General features: G+C 44.2%; 1 protein-coding gene and 1 long non-coding RNA gene across 3 annotated transcripts in view; one reads left to right on the forward strand and one right to left on the reverse strand.

Moving 5' to 3' along the window:
* The window catches only part of DSCAM (DS cell adhesion molecule), a 639,055-nt gene that overhangs the window by 601,298 nt on the left and 15,061 nt on the right, over positions 1–22,696 (forward strand). The window contains exons 28-33 of one of the 2 annotated variants that reach the window (XM_019745768.3): positions 296–326; positions 6,491–6,606; positions 10,006–10,155; positions 10,441–10,461; positions 18,032–18,229; positions 19,575–19,877. In XM_019745768.3, coding sequence (XP_019601327.3) covers positions 296–326; positions 6,491–6,606; positions 10,006–10,155; positions 10,441–10,461; positions 18,032–18,229; positions 19,575–19,877 — 819 coding nt within the window. The remainder of the gene's footprint in view (positions 1–295; positions 327–6,490; positions 6,607–10,005; positions 10,156–10,440; positions 10,462–18,031; positions 18,230–19,574; positions 19,878–22,696) is intronic. The other variant, XM_019745769.3, reaches the window with a different exon arrangement.
* On the reverse strand, positions 1,451–9,829 carry LOC109454792 (uncharacterized). Its single transcript, XR_002138524.3, has 3 exons — positions 9,423–9,829; positions 2,657–3,172; positions 1,451–1,831 (listed from the first exon to the last, which is right to left on the reverse strand). It is a non-coding gene; the product is annotated as an uncharacterized LOC109454792 (long non-coding RNA).

Below are 22,696 nucleotides of genomic sequence, written 5' to 3' on the forward strand. Positions count from 1 at the left end.
AGAAATATATATATTTCATATATATATGCATATATATATATATATATATATATATATATATATATTATATATATATTTCTATAAGAAATATATAAAATTGTATATATATAAATTTAAACATATGTATTTCCCATGTAGAAGGAATGCACTAAACTTTTGGTTATTAGCAGTAGTGTGCGTATACAATTACATTTCAAATGGCTATTATCTAACTCTGCAGAATATTTGTCACAAATGCCTAAGTGAATGTTAATAACTTATTTATCATGCACTAATATTAACTTTCTTTCCCCAGATGCAAAGAGTTTAGCTGAAATGCTCATGAGGTAAGAACAAAACCTACCGTCCCAGATATCATGTTTAAAAGAACAATTTCCAACTTGCCTTAATGATTTTTTTAAATGACAGTCTGAAGTTGATAACACATATTGTTTTTGACATACAATGTCCATTCTATGTACCAGAGTATCCCTGTTGGATATATAAATAGCAAATAATATACTCTTATGCATGCCATAGGTAGTTTTGCTGTTAATTGGGCTCAACCAATAGAGTGTTTTCCATTAAACTGGAAATAAAAAGGCACATTATAGCTGAGTAGCTTTGGTTTTGCTTCCACCCACATACACATATACCACCTTTGAGGTTAAGCCTTCTTCCAACAGTTAGCCAAGTGAAGGAAAATCACAAAAGGAAATAGGTGGTGCCCTGTGCTCTCCCGAGGCAATGGGCTGATCACGAAAGATTCTGCTTGCCCTCAGCTCCCATGGCACCTTCAGCACCTCTCCTAGGGCGCTCACCAACTTCTGCTGCAAATCTCTCGTCACCGTCTGGTCTTGGAGGTGATAGCCTGATGCAGCATGATCCCGTTAGCACCCAGCACTGTGGTTGCCCCACTCATAATTGCTGAGTAGATGAATGACTAGGGCTAGTTGAAAAAGTAAGTAAATGTTTGCATCTATGGAAGACGCCCCAGTATTTGCTTTTTAAGCTTTTTATGTTGTAATGATCAAACCCAACATGGAAGAGGGTAATCAGAGTCTAGAACCAGATAAGAAAAATGTCAGGGACCCTGATGGTGGATTTGATGTTGCCATTTTAGGATGTCTAAAGTGGGAAAGAAAGAGGATGGGGTTTGGGCTCTCATCCCACCTCAGCACAGTTGGCTTTAACTCCCTCCCCCGTCTTTGCCTGTACAATGAGTACTTTTGTTCTTATTCACGGAGAGCCCATGTCCCATGTCACCAGTATCTTTAAAGACCTAAGGCAGAGGTCACCTACCATTGGCCCATGGATGACGTTTCCCACAGACATTTCTGTTTGGTCATACTGTGTTTTAAAACAATGTGGATTGTGGGTAAAGGACATGCAGAAATCAAAGATCTGAAATACTTAGTGTGAGCAATTAGATGATCATTGGTGCCGTTTTCCATGATTAGGAAGATAGATGCACAGGGTGTGGACTTTTCATTTCCTCTTTTACAGACAGGGGTTGAAGGATGTTAATGAGAATGAAAAGACTTGTATGGATTGTGTTGAATTCCAGATGCTTTTTCAGCATCCAGGGAAAGTGTCAGATAGCTGGCAGCAGGAATTTGGGGCCTAGAGGGGAGCTAGACATGCCAATGGCCTGTAGAGTATCTTCTTCATAGTGACATCACACTGGATCAAGCTCGCGTGAGAAGATGATGAAAACTGACCTGAAATGCTTTGAGTCCATGCTCTTGTGAAAGTCTGTACTTGTTTACTAAGCAGGAATAAGGACGTTCTGTGGTCACATAGAAGCATCCAGACATGTATGCACTTGTGTCGAGCAAATCTGACAAAACACCTGGGGGTAAAAGACAAAGTCGTTTGATTTATAATAACTCATTTACCTGGTAAAATAAATGTTCTCTTGTAGACTTGAAAATATTAATTAATTGATGCCATTTAGAAATCAAGACATTTCACATAAAATGTTGGCTTTCTGCCTTCTCTTGAAGTCAGCTCTGACCACCTGGGCATGGCCATTTGATAACGGCTGACTGGAGCTGCATCCAGCGTGCCCTTTAGACTGGGCATGACTTTTGTCAGCACAGCGGGACCCTGCCCAGCCCACTTCACTGATTTTGTACCCTAGTCTGTTTCCTGTAGTGTTTCTGGCCACTTCCTCCTTCACTCCCCAACTGTAGATCATTCCTCAGCCCAAAGCCCATGACACCAGAGTCTGCGTTTTCTGACATGTTCAACATTAGTTTAGTTAGGATGATCTGGTATTAGTTCCTTTGAGGTCCTAGAATGCATCCCTCCCCCTTCTCATTAGCCTGGAGCAAGACATTAGAAAGCATCTTCTTTGTTAATAGGGCAATTACTGTGGTTGAAAGACCACCTGTTGATTTCCGCAGGAATTAATAATGGTATTCCCAGTTGACAGTTGCCAACATCAAATTAGAAATGATAAAACTAGTAATTACTCCCAATTTAGGCAGTTGAGATGGTTTTTCTCCAAAGGGTGAAAGTGATTGAAAAGGAAAAGAATTTCCAAGCTCCTCACGTAGGTGGATTCTTATGGGATTAATTTAGAAGTAAAAGCGATGCTTTTAATGGTGAAGGGTTAATTCAATCTGAGTTTCGCAGGTTAACAGGCCAAGCAACAACAGACCTTGTCACTTACCTGTGAGTTTAGGGACAGCAAGATTTTGAATGTGGACTGAAAAGTCTAGGCAAGTCATATCCCCTGGTGCAGAGAAGGCTACGGAATTGTCTTCTGGATCTTTGCTGCCACTCTCTCGGGAAGTTGAGGACTTAGCAAGCCGTGCAGGGAAAACATAGAACCATAGGATCTACACTCTCGGCCTAATGCGGCCCCACCTGGTTGGGTGATTTGGGGTATGTCATTTCCCCTTCCTGTGTCTAACTTTCCTTATCTAAAAACAACACTTAGAAATTGTTCCTAGTTTTATCATTCTGTGATCTTGGTGAAGGTAACGTGTATTTTCCAACCGTGTTCCACAAAAAAGTCTCTGCATGCTTCAGTGGGATTGGTTGTCCCAGGGCCAGGCAGGCAGATGCCACTGTCAGACAAACACAGACAACCTGGAGTCCTCCAGGGATGTCCCACAGGGCGCCATCTCCCATCTCTGGGCTTCATGCTACTGGACACTCATCCCTTTCACCCAAGCCAATCACCCTAGAGAAAGGAAAAAAGAAAGATTTCACCTACCGTGCCCAGATAGACAGGATTTACCTTTTATATGATTAGGCAAGAATAATTTTTAAAAAACTGCCAGCCTTCTGAGGTGTGAGATTGGCCTGCCCTACGGTGCTAACCAACATGTGGTTGATGTCCGAGGACCAGTATTAGTAAGAGCTAGTTGTAGGCAGAAAAGCGTTCAAACTGAGAGTTTAAGTTAGTTCAGCTTTGTCGATATTCCTATTTTTATTCGTGTAGTATAAAATATACCCACCCAACTATTATAATGAGACGTGATCCTGGTAGACCTAGTTATTTTATACCTACAGAATGTTCCATATCATATTGGGCGGGGGGAGGGGGGCGGTGATGTACAGACATCTTCATTAGTTTTTTTTTTTCTCTCCACAAATCTTAAGGAAGTAGTAAGACTTTGAAGAGTTGTACCAACGTCAAGTAATTTATTAGCTAAGCCCAGAAATACCATCACTGTGAACCGTCATCATCTCTCTGTCATTTTAATCAGACGACAACCAGATGGCAAATGGATGATGGACTATATTTCAATAATAACTAACTAATATATTTAGCATGAACCTATATTATATGAAAGATGCAATTTTGTTTTCACAGTGAAAACATTCAGAATCTTGTTCCAGGTAACAAATGAGATTTCTTTAAATAGCTTTTTTTTTTTTTTTTAGGCTTAGTTGCTGTTCTGATGATTGATTATTGTAATTTTGGAGATTCAGCCTTCATATAACAATAGATTATAAAATATGGCAGCAAAGATCAAGAAACAACTCAGTTGGGACCTAATAACCCTTTGAGAATGACAAGAGTATTATTGCCCCAAAGCAAAGCCTCTGGGACATGTCACCGAGCTCACACTTTTCCCGCTGAACAACATGAATTATCAACAACCTTCAACACGCATTTATTGAGCACCTACTTTGGCCAAATACTGTTCTAAGTTCTAGGGATGTACGGGGAACAGAACACATGAAAATATCCCTGTGGAACTTACATCCCAGTGGGAAAGACAAATAATACAGAAGTCGATTAAATAGATGCTATGGAGTATTAAGTGCTAAGGAGATAAAATTAAGCCGAGAGTGGGGAGAGGCAGTATGAGGGCCACTCCGTAGAAGGGAGAGAGCCAGCCACCTGGGTACTGTGGTAGGGATGGGGGAGTGTGTTCTAAGCAAAGGGAACAGCAGGTGCAAAGGCGGGGGGAGAATTAGCCCCTGAATCTCAAAGTTGATTGGCCATTTTCTTTCCTCCCACGCAGGGCTTCACAGCAACAATCCTCAGAGGAGGAGTTTACCTCCAGCTTTGATTGCTCTTGCTCATAAAGTCTAATCATATTCTGAGTCTCTGGGCCACTTGCAGTGGTGCACGGCAGTCATTTAGCTGGCTTCCTGTGTCCATCTGACAGCACGCCCCTTATTGTTAAGGATAGCCCGCGCTTGGGTTCATGGCTGGTTAGTAGAGCAGCTGCTGATGGCCTCATAACTATTCATGATGAGCAGAAGGAACTAGCTCACACTTCTATTTTTGGTGCAAGGACAAGCTCAAGTCCCCAGTGAAGTTTCTAAACAGATCTTTCAGATATTCTCAGAGGAGTAGTTCCCATATGTTTCTGTGGAAATAGAGCTTGTCTAAGCATGACGTAACTGTAGCCCCCCAAGTCACCAAAATGTTCTTCATTTTATACAAGTATTTGAGTCTGTGCCGTAAAAAACAACAAAATAAAGTGAGAACTTAGTTAAGGAAATAATTTTAAAAAGTGTACAGACCGTGTGAAACATTCGGGCGGAAACGTTTGAATCTGGGCACTGCCTAATTAGCATGATTTAGCTCTATAACCCAGTTACTCATCTGCAGAGTAGGAAATCTGGTTCAGAAGCAGCCCCAGGTAGGAATGCTGCAGCTTGCAGAAGCTGTCACTTTCCTGGACTGTTTTGTTTACACTCAAGTGAAAAAAAAGGGTGATTATGAAATATTCAGAATATTCACACGGACTTCCTGTGCAAATGTCTAAAGGGCCTCTTGAGTGAACTTGACCTTCGGCCACGTGGTTCAAGAATGCCAGGGGGCTACTAGACTTATCGGGCGCATCACTTCATACATTACGTAAATGTCTAACCACTATGCTGTACACCTGAAACTAACAGAAAATAACATTGAATATCAACTGTAACTGAAAAAAATAAATGAGTAAAGAGTGGATGAGTTGTCAGGGACAAGGAAGGATCTGAGACTCCCGGCGAATGTGTGGTTAGAGCAAAAAGCCCTTGACAGCTAGTGTGGATGGATGCCCCCTTTGTTCTCCCTTAAATATCAGGAACACAGTGATAAATCATCCTGGAGGGTACGAGGCTCCAGAAATCTTTCTCAAAGCAGATTTTGACAATTGTTGAGCTGGAATTATGGATGCTAGGGATTACTGCATTGATTGAATTATCTGAGTGACCACTGCTTCTTAGACGGTGTTCAGTGGACATTATTTTTAAAATCTGCCCTATTCTGGAAAGTCCAAGCACCTACTCTTCTAATGTGGGTTTCTAATTAAAGCCTTTATCAACTTTTTTGTATTTTTGCGTAACATGCAGATTGATTTTTTTTTTTTTACCACAAGCTGTAACTGAATTCGATTATGCCATTTTACTGCCTATTTTCGTTTAATTTCTACAGACAGCTCACTCTAAGAATAATTTTCTGGTACACAAATTTTGAGATAAAATTCTTACAGTAATTGCTTCTTTTCCATGCTAAAATGCAATACGAGTTAGGAACACTAATGTCAGGGAAGTTAACAAGGCTTATGATTGGTTACTAGAACAAAAATAGAACCACTCCAGCTATAACTGCAAATCCATTAGTAAAACCCCCATCCAAAGCACAGCTGGTGCCCAGGCTTCCTCCCTTACCATCACTGGAACAGCTCCTATCTGACAAAGGAAAATGGTGTTGGTTTAAAAACCACTCTTTTTGTTTCACTTAACCTTCACACAAGAAATGGGAAATTCCAAAGGTCCTATTGATAAATATAGAACCAATCTCTATTGACAGTTTGTATTTTCTGAACTTCACAATTGACTACTGAAATTTAGTATGAACAAATACCAGTGGAATGAAGGGAAAGTTATCCACTTCTACCCCTGCCAAGAGATTCACAGAGATAGTGTTAGATTATATTAGATAATATCTAATTATTATTGGATAATAAAACACATTAGGGTGTAAGCCTATGTTGGCATACTGCAACGCTGAACTGCATTTGTTAATTCATTCCCCCTGTTGTATCCCCAGTAAGAATACCCGGACTTCAGATACCTTGAGCAAGCAACAGCAGACCCTGAGAATGCACATCGACATACCCAGGGCTCAGCTTTTGATAGAAGAAAGAGACACGATGGAGACCATTGGTAATGTGCCGTGTTTGTGACTCGACACAACATGGCTGCTACAGCCATGCCCTCTCAGCCCAATTCTGGGAGGTGGGAAATGTTAGATATGAGAATGTCTTGAATGCTACCTGAGCAAAGAAGTTAGAAGGTAGAGAACTGTTATTGAGGAGAATAGTAAGTACCAGCAAATGTGGAGGAAAATGAACTTACATATACCTCAGAGGTCACCCAGCATAGGAGTTCCCCAACTCTGATCCACTTTGGGTTTTTCCTGGGGAGGCTATTGGTGCCGCTCCATAGAATGAACACCTGTAATCGAATAAGCCAGAAGGGCCACACACCAAATCTCTGTCTTAGAAACCTGGTCTGTGCTCTCCTCCTCAACTCCAGTAAGGCCTTCTTTAAAGAAAATGTTTAAACTCTACGTAACACCTAACAAACTAATGTCTTGGCACAAGGCCTCTTTTCTCCATCCCCCAGCACCCCATAAACATTCTGGAAGGTTTCTTCACAGTGCTTTTGGAGATTCCCCCAGTTTCTTTGTTCCACGATTGCAAAACAGACACCTGGAAAGCTTTTGAGACTTGTTTGCCCAGAACCCAAGTGTCTTAACTTTTTCTGGCCTCTTTCCATTCCAAGTCCACCATGCCACACTGGCCTGCCTAGATAGTTCTATTTACTCCAGAATCAGAGTCTTCATATTTCCATGTAATAATGCTCAGGAGAATAGCTCACATTCACTGAGAGTTCTCTAAATGTCACATGTTTCATGAGCACTTTATGTGCATTATTTAACTTAACCCTCCCAACCAATACAGGAAAAAAGTACTACTAGGTAACTGGGATGTGGAGAGGTGACATAGCTTGAAGGTTACACAGATGGGTAGGAGCAGAACCGGGGCGAGGCCCCCGCCAGCCACCTACTTGGCCTCCACTGGCCACCTGCTTCCATAGCAACTGGCTACTTCACAGAACCCCTTGCCTTAGAAGCATCACTGAACTTCCTAGTACCCATATAAACTCTTTGAGGCAGGTTACCAAGGCTGCCAATTTTCAAACTTCACTCTGTGTTAGTTCTGGAAAGTGTTTGCTGGCACTCAGTCCCAGGGCAACCCTTTCCTGTGGCTTGGCTAAAACTGCCCAGCTCCTGGCATGCACCCTAGATAGCTCCTGCCAGGAAGGCAGTGGTAAGTGGCCAGGTTGGCAGGGCATCTCCATCGCCCCTTGACCCTGCCTTGCTTTTTTATGTTCTAGTAGAATAGCGGAGATGTCTTGACCTAATGGCTCATAAATTCTGAGGACTGGGCTGCCCTTGCCGGAGTCAAGTTTGTTCTGGGTGTACCAGCACTTACGGAAGGTTGCTCAAGTCCAATTTGGCTTTCGACCAACCAACTCTGGTGAAATACTACCCTTGTTATATGAGGAGTCAGTGCGCATCCTGAAACACACAGGAGTTTATGCGCTTACTCACATCAGAGCAAGGCACCACGTTTTGTTTCTCATCACCTTTTCTTTGCAGTCGCATGTCTGGAATCTCTCTTATTGAACTCAGTAGATTGGACACTAAAACTAAAATTCACTTTGACACCTCAGGTTGAAAATCAAAATGTAACTCTTTCGACCTTATAACACGGATATGACATTTGCTAAATGCCCCTCGCTAGACGTGTTAATACTCCTACCTGTGGCTGTTAAAGTACATAGCGAGGCGCATCCTGGGAGAGAAGAATCGCCTCCTAAACCAGAGGAAGATCTCCTGATTTCTGTACGGAATCGCGACCCTTCGCCAGAGATACAGCGGGTTCCCTGCAGTATCATCTGTTACCAAGAGTCATTTACCTCCTGGCCATACCTGACAGTTGGTCGATGGCATTTTCTAATTATTGGGGAAGTAGAAATGTGATGCTTTAAAACGCCCTGGGCTCAGGCTACAAGGGTCCGAGATGAGAGTGCCATTAATTGCTACCCAGAATGAAATGGTCAGCCTCACACATTGACAGGCACCTGAAATTTCCCATTAAAAGTTTGTAACCTAGCCCGGCAGATAATCTGCTCTGCATCTAGCACAGCTACGTGTTAGAAACCAAAACACATCAGGATTGTTCCGGAAAAACAAAGGTGGATGTCAGGCCTCTGATGCCAGTTCCCATTGTAAGAAACCGTCTCCGTAGGAAGGCTGCCCTATTGGAGGGGCCAGTGAAGGCTGCGGGGCCAGCCCCCCAGCTCTTCTCCAGCCACAGCAACAACCTCCCCTGTGCCACACACCGGGATGCCAGCAGACACTTTGGCAGTCTTCCCTCTCCTTCTCTGCCAAGAAATTTTATTCTGAGTTCAAGAGGCTTTCCTCTCCTGCCAGAGCTTGAGTAATTGGATTTTATAAGGTTCTTTCTGTTCAGAGCCTTTTTTGGGCACAGAAGTCTAGCTGTGGTGTTTATGACTTTCACATTACTGTTCTGTGTCAAGGCACACTAAAGCTTGATCCCTGCTGACTGATAATTTTCCCTGCTTGAACATTTATGAAAAATCCATAATTCCTAACCGAAGTTTCCTTTGGAGTAAAAAAGCTCTGAAGAAAGAGTGAAACGTACCACAACCAAGTAATGAAAAATCTTGACACGACCAAATAATGACACACAGCTTAACCAACTGTTCCCTTTCCAAGCACCAAAATGCTCCCAACTCATCTGAACCCAGCCTCCTGCTTCTCGAACCTTCAAGTGCCTACGCCAATAGGACTGGAAATCTGACAAGTGAGTCAGTCATTTTGAGAAGTCAATTAAGGGGCGCTCTAAAGTAATTAGAGCTCAGAAGAGGCGGGGAGAAAAGGAACATACCTCATACCCTTTAAAACAGGAATCCGTAGGCTCTGAAGACTGGCCCTTCTCTTTTCTTCTCCGCACCGTCCAGCCCCAAACATTCGCTAAGTTCAGTGTGAGAGCTGGCCCTAGTATAGACCACTGCAGTGGGGTTTTTCTAGTACTCAAACAGAGCTTATTTCAAATGCAGCTGACGTCACTGGTGAGGTCCCTGGTGAGCTTTTGACAAACACATAAATCCCAAATGCTATTGAACAGGCAGCTGCAAAACAAGCTGAATGAACAGACCAAGACCAGGGGAGAGGAGCGACCCTTCTCTGTGACCACCCTCTTTAAGTCGTGCTCCAAAGCTAACCCCCAAGGATAAGCTTCTATTTTTAGCGTTCTATACCGGTTCTTGTACAGTGCTTGAATTTTCAGTTGTTTTGTTGTTTTAGATGCGGTTATAGTTATTATTTAGATTATTTTTGTTATTGTTTAGGTTATTTCAATGATTATTGTTGCTATCAACAATAACACAATTACTCCAGAGAGAAGAGGCCAGGGAGTTATTTAAAGGGGGATAAACATGTTTACTTTCTGGGTCCCTGCTGTTCTGTAGACGACCGCTCCACGGTGCTGTTGACGGATGCTGACTTTGGAGAAGCCGCGAAACAGAAGTCGCTGACGGTGACGCACACGGTCCATTACCAGTCAGTGTCACAGGCCACCGGGCCCTTAGTGGATGTTTCAGACGCGCGGCCAGGAACAAGTGAGTGGTCCAACAACCCCTAAACTGGGTGGGGGTGATCAGTTGTGACAACACACTCACTGCTCCATCCCTATCAAATGCAAATGTGGGGTCCTTCAGCCCTATCACTAAGAAACAAAGAGGTACAATAACCCCGTTAATTGGGATGTTGTGGTTTTGTTGTCTGATCTAAGCTGTTATTAAAATTGTGTCTGGTGGGGCCAATTAACTCTTGGTATTGGTTTACGATGAAAGTGCTAGAAATTTCAAGCCAAGTTTTTTTGTGTTTGTTTTGTTTTTTTTTAGACAACACAGGAAAAGGAGAAGGTAATTAACATTAGTGTGTATCCACTCTGTGCCAAGACTGGGATAGAAAGATGATGTCATATCTTTTGCAATAACCCTGCAAGGTACTTACTTATACAGTTAAGTATTATAGCCTCTATTTTATAGATGAGGAAACTGAGTCTCAGAGCAGTTAGGTGAACAGCCCAAAGTTATACACATCGTATATAGTAAAACCAAGATTCAGCTGTCGCTCTGTCTGTCCTTGAAGCTCGTGCTTCCGTCCTGAACACACACTGTTCGAGAAAAATAGAGTTCTGGCTAATCTGGAGATTATGCTTTGTTTAGTTATTAATATATTCATCTATAATATATGGAAATTAATTACTGCGATGCAGTTAAATCCCTAATGTGCATTTGAAGCTTATTAATTAGATCTTCTTGTTCCTTCATCATTGAAATTGTCCCTAAATCTCTTTAAAGGCTGAGAAATTGATGTCCCGGTTATTATCTTTTTGGAAGCTTTGATGTTTAGCTCTTAAATCTCTAACCACTCTCTTTGCAAAAATGTATATTCTTAGAATGTTATAATTAGAAAAATAATGTTAAAAGCTATTTTTCGTCACTTCTCTCTTGTAAGGCTTTTGTGATAATGTTCAGAGCTTCCTGAAGCGAGCTGGTTGGTACCTGAATAGCATGGTAATACTCAGGGAAACCGTTTTAACAGTTACTGAAATTCATTTGAAAACCTGTGTTCAAGAACATGGCAAAGCAGTCTTGTATTTCTCCCTCCTGTCCAACCGCACCTTCCTTTGATGGCATCAGTACGTTCTGAAGACATAAGTGGGACATGAGTGGAAATCAGCTTTGCGAGGGGTGTGTATGTATGAGAGCCTTGCTTTTAAAAATTGCTCCAGGGTCCTTGACATGCTCTCCAGCCACTGGCTTTTCCATCATGATCTGCCTGTTCCTGCTTCTGGCCACTTCAGGGCTGCAGTGATGGCTTTCTGAGCCACTTATTGCTGTTAAATCAGGGAAAGATGACACATCCCAGGGGACTTAGATCCATGGGTCCTTGCCTTCAGCAACCCTTGTGCCAGTCAGCATGGAAGTTAATGGAGACATCTGCAGGTGAATAGGACAGAGGCAGAGAAAACAGGACACATGCCCCAGGTAGGCTCCCAATATTTTGTGTGTCAGAATCATGCAGGGTGCCTGTTTCAAATACCCAGTACAGGGCTCCAGCCCTGCGATTCTGACCCACCTGGTCTAGGGTAGGGCCCAGCAATCTGCATTATAACAGACATCCTGTGCGATGCTGATGCTGGTGGTCTGGACCCCTCCTCATTGAGAAATACTTCCCCGTTAGACCTGTGTCACCTGTGTCATGCTTTTAGTGCAGCAGTGTAGGACCGCTTCAGTTTGCCATGCTCACAGCACGTCCGTTCTATCTGCCAGGTAAAAAGAACGTGCATTTCCACTTCCCTTTCAATGTTTGATGAGTGGAGAAATGCACAAAGGCGGGTGGTGAATAGTCAAAATGAGAGAGGAGACCATGAACCTAAAACACTGAGAACTTTCTAGATGAGCGGGATCAGCCCCCAAATAATAGGAAGGTTGGTTTCATGGCATTGAAAACATTACCAGGGACATGAACCTGAGTCACGAGCAGAAACTAGAACCAGTGAGAGGTGAGTGGCAGGAGGAGGGACACGGGAGGGCGTGTCCCTGTCTCACGGGAGCTGTAACATTGTCAGCGGGGGTGGGGGCATAACTTTATAGATGGTCCAGTGCTCGGGGCTGGGGGGACATTGTGAGTAAGATGCAAAAAGACAGTCATTTTATTTCAGTGAAGGAAGTTAGACATTAAACAAGGACCTAATGTGTTTTCCATTTATCAATGTATACTAGGAAAAACTAGAACAGAAGGATGTGAGGGTGAGTCAGCAGGGGTGTGGGGACACTGGGAGGGGCCACTTCAGGATGAGTCTTTTGGGAAGATCTCTGTGGAGAAGGGTCACAGGCAGGAATGGGGGAAGGGAAGAGAAAACTCCTAAGGAATGCTAGGGACAGAAGTTGTACTGAAATGTAGTGAGCTACAGGGAAGGTGGTAAGGGATGAGCCAAAGAATCAGCCGGCCTGGCCTTGGAGGGTGTCCTCGGCCTACGTCACACATCTGCATTGCATTCTGAGCACGTTGGGGTCTCACTTGGGAATCTGATCCCACTGAAATAACTACAGCTTACAGAACGGTACTTTTTCCTTCTGGGATGAACGTCACTAAGTAATGTTTTCAAATGTTAGGCAAATTGACTCAAATTCTTGCATCAGTCTCTAGTTCAAAAAAAATAGTTATTCATTCAGCATCTGCAGAAACTTCTCTATTAGGAAAAGATATTTGGGACCATTTTTCATCAAATAGTCCCCCAAACGCACATTGTGAGGGAGGGACTAAGAGCATCTCATTTTTAGGAACTAGAAACAGTGGTTGACTGACCCCTTACAGGATCACTGCAGGAGTGTAAAGCCAGGCACCTTCTGCATTCCGGTTCTCTGGTTGCTCCTTGAACTGCAGAGCTTATCACCTCTGCCCAGGTGTGACACCGGTGTCACCTCACCCCCCTGGAGCAGGGTCTTCTCGTTGCAGTGGGGCGCATGTGCCGAAACTCTTTTAGTGTCTATTTTGTCAACTACAAAGAACATTATCATTCTATTCTAATTATGTTAAGGCTGTGTTGTCATTGTAGGAAATCTTTATTGTAAAGGAGGACATTTAAAACCTGCTGTTTGCACACTGGGGTGACAGCATCCTGGAAGTTCTGTGTCTCAGCGTCTTATGAGTTTGCCAAAGACTTGCAGCAAATTCTTATTACAAGGAGGGGAGAAATCGCAACAATTTGCTGTTTATCTCTTTCAACCTGTGAAAGCACATGTCCCGGCTGTGTCCACAGCCCTGCTTCCCTCCCTGTCTGTCCTGTGTGTTAGGGTCCACTTGAAAGCTGGGACTCGATTCATGTCCCCATCCCCAGCTGCAGATTCTACACCAGGAGGCCTTCGGTAGATACATTTAAATGCTGACCAACTGTCAAGTTCTGAAATCAGAGTAAAGGGGATAGAAAAGAAAGGACGTTTTTTCTCTCTCCTTGTTCTCCATTTCCGGAGACATCTAATTGGCTGAGTGGATGTATCTCCTTCCCCAGTTAGAAGTGTCCCTTTTAATTTGTATGAAGTCTCCGCCCAGCACACTTTGCGGAGACTTACCGATGAGATCATTATCCAGAACTTAAATCAACTTTTTTACTTACAAAATCTGCAAGGGTATGAAGACACGTGAAGTGATAAGTACTAGACTTGACCTGCTTGTTTGTTTGTTTGTTTGTTTGTCTGTCATACTTACCTGGAAGTTATCCATTCATCCATTCGTGCAAAGAGGTTTACCCAGCATCCTGATATATGCAGGGCTGGACCTGGAAAAGAACAGGACACCGTTCCCATCCTTATGAGCTCCACTGATTAGCTCAGCTCTTTTCTGCATCCCAAGCATTCTTAATCATCCAGTTTTCCGATTTTCAATGGGTATTTTGTTCTGTCCAACCCTCTTAAGTTGAGTTTCTAGCCATCCTGATCAACCTACCAAATCTCGGCCACCATCTTTGCACGAAACAGGACGAGTTCCATCTTTTGCCAAGTGTTTGTTAGGAATCGTGGGCTGGGCCCCAAGACTGATTGAGCCCTCCCCATATGCCCGCAGGACTCAGGCACGCTAACCTCCCCTACGTCTCACAAAGGTTCCACAGGTGGGTGATGTAATCACCCCAGCCTCAGAGGTAAGGGAAATGAGCACATGCAATGAGTTCACAGACAGTGAGCAATGAAACTGGATCAAACTCAAGCAATCCAACTTCGGAGCCCCACTCTCAACCCTTCCATGAGGCTCCTTAAAGAACATCTAGATCGCTTCTCAGCCTTTTGGCTAAGATCAAGTGTAAAGAACATCTAGAGACCAAATAAGTTTCACATATCTCGTAAGGAAGAAGAGTTTACAACATGTTGAGACTTTGGAAAAAAATACACACTCTACCACCCAGAATGTTACTAGACACAGCAAATCAAGAAAAATACCTGATTGGGTGAGGAGCCTCCAGTATATAATAGGCCCTTGGTAGGTATTTGTTCATGAGGTATGAGAATGGTTGGGCCCATGAGTTGCATCCTCTCCCTGAGACAACTGGGGAGTTCACCACAAAAAGCTGAGGCCTCAGCACAGCAGGGAATAAAAGCAATAAATACCATGATTGTAGTGCACATGACATGTTTTATAACCCTATTATCCACAAAATCCTCTGTTATCCCAAATTCAGGATCATTAAAATAATTTGATTCAATGGGCAGAAGCTTAATTCAGGTTCAGACCCGATGTTGAAAGGTCAAAAATTATTTTTATCACTTACCCTCTAATTCTTTTTAGCTGTTTAGCTTGCGTGATGCCTCCTCCCTAACTTCTATTTATATTAGAATGGTGAGGAGCCAAATAAAATACTTTCCATGCAGGGGCAGTAAATTCGAACATTTATTTTGTTAGATTAGCTAGTAAGATATACAAAGAAGGCTACTGTGTGGAATCCAAGTAAAATTTTTATTTTAGCTGCTATCTCAAGAGCTATCATACAGAAGAGTTCAGTTCAAGTACAAAACAGCTCCAAAAACCTGATTATTAGAAAAATGTGTCAACTACCCCAGTATGCTGCATACTGAGACAATTTTGTCCAGAGCAGAATGGAAATGCAGGCTGTAGATTAAGGAAAGTAGTATCATGACCTATATTTCCAACATTATCAGGCCACTGGTAAGACTGTCCTCATCTAGCAAAAAAGGAGTAATGAACCTCATGAACTTGCAGAGAGTTCCAGCTTTGAGTAGAGGCTGGCATGTGCATCTTGACCGTGGAGCTTTCCCCGTAGGGTGATCTCAGTGAGAAAAGGGGCTGTGGAGTGAAGGTCTCTGCTGCACCATTGGTGGGCAGGCTTGACAGGAGGAAACCCAGGTGAGGGTTTAGGGGATTTGTGTCCTTGAAATGGGACTATCAAGCTGAACCCCTCTCCCACAAGCGTTCATACCAAGAATAAACCTGATTTACAGCTGTAGTTGCAAGAAACTTCAAGAAGAATAAAAATGAGAACCCTCAAAATGTATGTAAGGGACTGGGTAATTTTCTGGAAAAGATTCATTAGCATTTAAATAACAAGCCCCACTTATTTAAGCTCCACTTATCAAGTCGATAGTGCCTGGAAGACATTTAGCCTCCTACCCTTGAGAATGTTTTTCTCTCTCTCTCAGAACCTCTCTCCTAGCATTTCAGTGGAGAAACACAATTATCATTCATACCTTGCTGTCCAGAGAGCTTGGCACTTTAGCATAACTCATTTACATTCTAATCAAGGAAAAGAAAATAAAATCTTCCGATAAAGTCTTCTGTGGGATTTTGCCAGTAAGGGATGAAATGTGTCTTAAAATCAATGCCCCAGAGAATATGCACCAAGATGGAGCATTTTGATGACCCAGGAAATCTTAAAATATATCGATTTGGCTGCCATCTTAATACTTCTTCCCTGCAGTGTAGAATGATGGATTAGGTTCAAAGTCCAATAACTATAAACTTGCAAAGAGGAAAAGCCTTCATTTAAAAAGAAAGTCACTTCACCACTTTCAAGTCTCTGCCTCCCGTGACCCAACAGGGAATTATAAACAAGCCAGTGTCATGCAAATACCATATTAAAACATTCAGATGTCCAGGGTGAGGACATGTGTGGTCAATAATGGGTAATCTCTGAACCAAAAAGGAAAGTCTTGGGCGCCATCTTCATCACTTGATAGCTGAGCTGTGTCATTTCTCCTCTCAAAGCTTCTGCTGCCTCATCCATAAAGTGATCTTGGACTGTTTGTGTTCATCCAGAAACCTATAGGTGCCAGGGGTTAGAGTAGACACTACAGATGGACCCACGGGTGAACAGCCAGCCCCTGTCTTGGAGAGACTTCAGGCTCTAGGACACGTACATAAGTCAGGGTAATAATGCCGCAGGGTGGCCCTCTCGGTTTTGTGCCTTTGAAACTGCTCCGTGTGTGTGAACAGTAAATATAGTCTGCTGTGTTGAGAAGTGGCCAGACCATTTTGAAAGATAACTGCATAAAATTCCTCTTTGAGAAGCAGAGACTTCAAATGTGAAAAAGGCCCATCTAGGATCTTATGCTGCCTTTAGGCTGGAGCCCCAGGAAAAAGCCTTTGCAGGTAACTGAGTCTCTCTGCTTTTCCAGAGAATTCCAGAAGAGGGAATGCTCTAGTCCACTCTGGTGTCCAACGGTCTGTGCTCTTACAACATCTTTTTTCTTAGCTCACCAAAGAGTCAAGCTAAGAACTCGGTTCACCTCGCTGACTTGCTACCTTTGGTTCTGGATTTAGAGAAAGTGGAACCCATCCGGTACCATCCCATGTATGCACAAACCTCTGTGCTTTGGAAGGTAGTAGACATGTGAAATCCAGATTATCATGAACTATTTATTCTCCAGATTGAATAATCCAAGTCTTCGTCAAAGTTCAAACAATTCCACTGAGGAGATAAGCTACCACACGCGAAGAGCTAAGAGAGTGCTAGGACAAAACGGTATTGTCCCTCAGCTCTGGGAACTTGCACTTTAGTTCATGAGTAAAACAGTGGTACTAGAGGCAGTGAGTCAATACAAGGAAGCAGTGCCATGGGGGACAGCTGTATTCGCTCCCTAGGCCTACTGCAACAACGGGCCACCAACGGGGTGGCTCAGAACAGAATGGTGTTGTGTCACAGTTCTGGAGGCCAGAATCAAGGTGTCAGCAGGGTCACACTCCCGCTGCAACCTGTAGGGGAGGTGCCTTCCTGCCTCCTCCTAGTTTCTCGTGGTTGCTGACGATCTTTGACATTCGTTGGCTTATAGCTACAGTGCTCCAGTCTCTGCCTTCATCGTCCTATGGCCTCCTTTCTGCCTGTGCTGTTTCCTCTTCTTATCAGGACACCAGTCATGTTGGATCAGGGCCCACCCTACTCCAGTGTGACCTCATCTTAACTAATGACATCTGCAGTGACCCTATTCCCAAATAAAGTCTCATTCTGAAGTCATGGGGTTTAAAATGTGGACATATCTTTTGTGGGGGACACAATTCAACCCATATCAACACCTCAATGTAGAAGAACTGTGGAAAGGAAACCATGTTAGGGCATATTTGGCTGCGCTCCGGGGTATCCCAGAAAATGTAAATCTCAGACAGTTTAAGTGATGTGCGTTGGGTCATGAAACTATTAAGAGCCAAGAACAAGGCTCAAATTCATGACTCCTGAGCCCCGTTGGAATGTCCTTTCCCTTACGGGGTTTACTGAGATGCTTAAGTATCACGTGACCACCTCAGGCCGTGAGACAGGAAGCAAGTGTTCTAGACGGGGATCACCAGGGAAGGCCCCCTGGAGGCCTGCACCCCACAGGGTGGGTCGTAGGGTGGGTCAGAAGCACTGTACTCCACACCTTGACCACAGTTGACCACCCTTCTCTAGAGACCAAGACAGACTTTATTCTTGGCTCCTCACAGATCCTACCACCAGGAGGAACGCAAAGGCTGGGCCCACAGCCAGAAACCGCTATGCCAGCCAGTGGACTCTCAACAGGCCCCACCCCACCATTTCAGCACACACGCTTACCACAGACTGGAGGCTGCCGACGCCCAGGGCTGTGGGATCAATGGACAAGGAGAGTGACAGTTACAGCGTCAGCCCCTCACAGGACACAGGTAGGGCCCGCATGCGGCCTCCCCAATCCCGGGCACGAGCCTGGCCCACACCATGGGCTTACTGTCTCTCAAGGTCATTTTCAAATTGTTCAGCCATTTATCTAACAGCTACCAATATAACTGTGCACTGACGATATCAGGGCCCAGTGAATTCTGCAAGATAGAACCAAAGGGCATCCATTTTGCATGTGTCCTCTATCCCACATGCATGCTGCTCTTTCCTTCTCATTCCCACTCCCCTGACAGAAACACAGACATTTTTAAAATTTTCACCCACACGATTGCAATGATTTCTGGTGATGCTCTGAGGGCGTCTGACCCCCTACCATGTCCAGGATTAAGACGCTGCACTTGAAGGTATGTGACAAGGTCGGAGCACCCTCTATAGGGAACATAGGCTGATCCGTTTGACAATTAAGCAGGGGTTGATTAGAAGGTAAGTCATCTAGTCTATGCCACCAGCCACCAAGCTTTCGCTCCTGAGAGAAGCCGGGGCCTAAGAATAGCTCCGGGTTGCCTACCTCCCCCCAACCTGAAATTTTGAAAAGAAATTATATCTAAACCTAATAGCTGTAGGGAATTTTAATACTCGTGTTCTTTTGTTCTGGATGATATACTTCAAAAATAGTGTTCCAGAGGTGGAGCGTCAGGATGTACTTTTATTTTTATGGCTATTATTTCTCTTAGAAGAGTCTCAGAGTTCCACAGAGGTGACTCAAAACTTTGAAACTAGTGGGCTTAAAATGCAAAGATTGTTCGGACCAAGATGCACCCCCTTTCTGCCTTTCTAGTCCCCATAAAGGGTGGCAGGCCCGAAGAATGAGTCTCAGGGATCAGAGGCCATTCTGCAGAGTGGCCGATTTTCATGCAGACTCACATCTCCATTTGGAATGCGCATCACATCTTTGCTGAGCTGAGGCTGGAGGAGCTGAACTAAGGCGCTCAAGTCATTCACTGCCAATTGAAACGTCTCTATGGCATACATCAATATGCAAGCCACAGGAGGGAGGGAGCAGTGCAGGTCACTGACACCGCATTCCCAACTGTCTTAATGAAAGCCGAATTTTTTAAGGAGGGGGTACATTACTGGTTTATGGAAATGCCCCAGGCTGGAGGCATCTGACTACAGCAGTGATGAGGTGGAAAGAAAGTTCCCTGAGCCCACTTGGCTAAGGCTTAGGAAACCAGCCTCAAGGTGACAAAAGCGGCCCTTAGACAAAGACCAGGACTCCTGCTGGGTTGTCCAGTGACCTGGCAGAAATAGCACAAGCCAAAGAGGGTCATCAGTCTGTGCAAACTGAAAGTGATTGTTCACTCGTCTTGTTTTCTCTGTTTCACGGCACAGATCGAGCGCGAAGCAGCATGGTCTCCACAGAAAGTGCCTCCTCCACTTACGAAGAGCTGGCCAGGGCCTACGAGCACGCCAAGATGGAAGAGCAGCTGAGGCACGCCAAGTTTACCATCACCGAGTGCTTCATCTCAGACACATCCTCTGAACAGTTGACGGCAGGGACAAATGAGTACACAGACAGTCTGACCTCCAGCACCCCTTCAGAATCGGGGATCTGCAGGTTCACTGCATCTCCCCCCAAACCTCAGGATGGAGGACGAGTGATGAACATGGCGGTTCCAAAGGCACATCGGCCAGGTGAGCAAAGCCCCGCGCGCACCACCAGTTAGGGAAGCTCGTCCTCCCGATTCATACTTGTCTGCCCTGAGAGCCCTTTTTGGTGTTTGACTGGGCATTCTATTTACTGACTGTGGCATAGTGAACCACCCCAGAGCTACTGGCTTGCGACAACCATCACCTATTTTGTATATAAATCTGAACTCTGGTCAGGGTTTCATGGGGACAGCTCATGTCTGTTCCAGCAGTGTCAGACAGGGAGGCAAAATTAGGGCTGCAGTAGCCACTTGCAAAGTGGCTCCCCCATCTGGAGAGTTGGTGCTGCCCATGTCCTCCTATGTGGGTTCCCCCACAGGTGGCTTGGGATTCCCCATAACCTGGTGACTCTGTTCTAAGAGCCAGTATCCCAAGAGACAGTGCTCATGTCTTAAGGCTGAGCCTGGAAACTGACACATCACTTCTGCCATATTCTATTGTTCAGGAGTCACAGAGCCCAAGGAGCCCAGATTCCAGAGAGGGAGACTCCCCACCTCTGGATGAAAGGCGTAACAAAAATAGGGGGGCTGTGTCTTAAAACTGCTGCTCTGAGGGCTTCAAAGGAGAGGGGTTTTACAGGGCCCCAGCGTTTGGGACTTGGTTTTACTGAGTTACCCAACGTGACAGTGACAGGCCAATGTCACGTCCACTGTAGTTTGGTGTTTGCCTTTGGTGAGAGAGGTCTGGGTGTGCAGACGGAGCTGCAAACCGAGGCCTGCAGGGTCTGGCCGATCGTGTAAATGAATGAATGGAGCAGGGTGAAGGGAGTGATGGAGGCCCGGACATTTCACGAGCTCAGTGACAGTCTGGAGAAAAATGACTTCAGCAAGCTCCCGCCAGTTGATCCCAAGTGGAAGCGGGACCTAGTATGAGCGAGTTTCCCAAGAGAAGCCAGAGATCTTGGTTTCGTATGATACTTGTTTCTTAAGTGTCAGCACAGATATTTGCATTGTACAGGGCAAATAAAAAACATCTTTAGACTGAAGCCAAACTATGGCAGCCAGCTGTAGTCATTCTCTGAAGAATCACTTTTTTTAAAAACCCTGCAATAGCTGCCTATAGAGGTTCCTTCACGGACTGGCCTATCTCTTCTCATTGAATCCAGTTTTATTTCTCTTTTTTCCATTTCCTGAACCACTATACTGCTTGTATTTCAAAAATTTATCTTCACTCTTAAGTTGCTGTGATTCCCTTGGTTTTTATGGCATAAGGCCCAGCTGAAATGAGCCTTATAAATGCATAAAAATACATAAAATAGGAATTGTCTATCCAGCGACTAATCTTCCGAACAGAGTCAAGATCCATGCCAATGAACAATAAAGAATGATGGCTTCATTTATCTTCATGCTGGCTCCCTCCTCAGGGAGATGGGGAGCTGTTATTTGTGGGTATTTTTATTTCAAGTGTTTTTTGTTGTTATTGGAATTTGTATGCAAGTCAAATGCAGAAAAACATAGGACAAATGTCATGACTTTCTGTGCCTGTCCAGTCTGAGTGTGAGAAAGAGAGGCGGGGAGAAAATGGGCCTATGGGCATGTTCTCAGCTTTGCTGGGCTTCAGTGGCTGCATCTGTAAAATGGGCGTAGCAGTGCTACCCAGCAAGGGCTCGCTGGCCAATGTGCATAGACGTCAATATTATGACACTGGCTCTTGAGAAAAGAAAAAAGCTTTTATTGGGAGGTCAATGGGCAAGGAGACAGGAGGCAAGGCTCAACTCTGTCTCCCAGATCCAGGGTTTGGGGCAAGATTTAAAGGGCTTCAATACCGGACCTTCCTGGACAGCGAACCCTTTGCGTTGGAAAGGTTTCCGTGTTCGGTTTCCACTCATGTCCTGGGCCTGTGGTTCCGTGTGGGTGGGGGAGCAGTTAAGGGTTCACAGGTGTTACTCATGAGTGCTGTACCTGAGGTTTAAACTTTGGTTCCGGGTCGTGTTAGAAACAGGACAGGAGCAATTTGAGCTGGTTCTGCATTTACAACATCGGTGCCTACCATATGCGGTTTGTGTAAGTAAGTAGCACATACAGGTAACATAGTTAAACTGTTGTTTGTGTTGTTGCCTTGTTGACTGTGGTTAGAATTCCCAGTGACACCAGGGTGGTCTCCAGATGTGCTCCTGGCTCCCCTCGTCCTTCCTTCTTTGGTTTATTTTCCTTTAGTGGCCCTTCACACCCGGGAAGGCAACACCTCATGTGTGTACCACCCAGCTAAGTACTGGATGCTCCTATCTAAGGTCCCATTTTCCCCTCACAGAATGAGCTCCGGGGTCGTATGACTGTTCTGTTGGTTCAGGCCTTAGCAGAGGCCTGAGTTTCTTTCTGATGACTTGTTCATATTGTTTATTGAGAAAAAGAATGAACGTTTTTTAGGACACTGTTGCCTGGCTCCATCAGAGCAATGGAAAGATCACAACTAACTAAGTTCCTATCATCTTGATATGCTATTTACACTGTAATGACTTTATAACTTTAGGTATGAATAGTTATTTTGAAATGACAGTCCGAATGGCCACAGATTTTTTTTTTGGTCCACTCTAGATGACTATATTGTTAATGAACATTTGATATGCTTTTTAGAGAAAGTATTTCATCCTTCTGGAAGCCTTTCTATTGTTCCTTTGTAATACAAATAATTTCAACACGGGGCACAAAACCCAGGATTACAATTTATTATCTGCTGACTGGAGGCTGTGCCAAAACCAGCAGCTCCTTGAGCTGTGTGCCATGTTCTCTCCTGGTTCTACATGGTATCAGTTAGTATGTGTCTCTGGGTAGTCTTCGAAATCTCTGGATATCTTTCTCCTCATC

Source organism: Rhinolophus sinicus, chromosome 17 (assembly GCF_057876585.1).
Source record: "Rhinolophus sinicus isolate RSI-liver-muscle chromosome 17, RSI-T2T, whole genome shotgun sequence".
Lineage (NCBI taxonomy): Eukaryota > Metazoa > Chordata > Mammalia > Chiroptera > Rhinolophidae > Rhinolophus > Rhinolophus sinicus.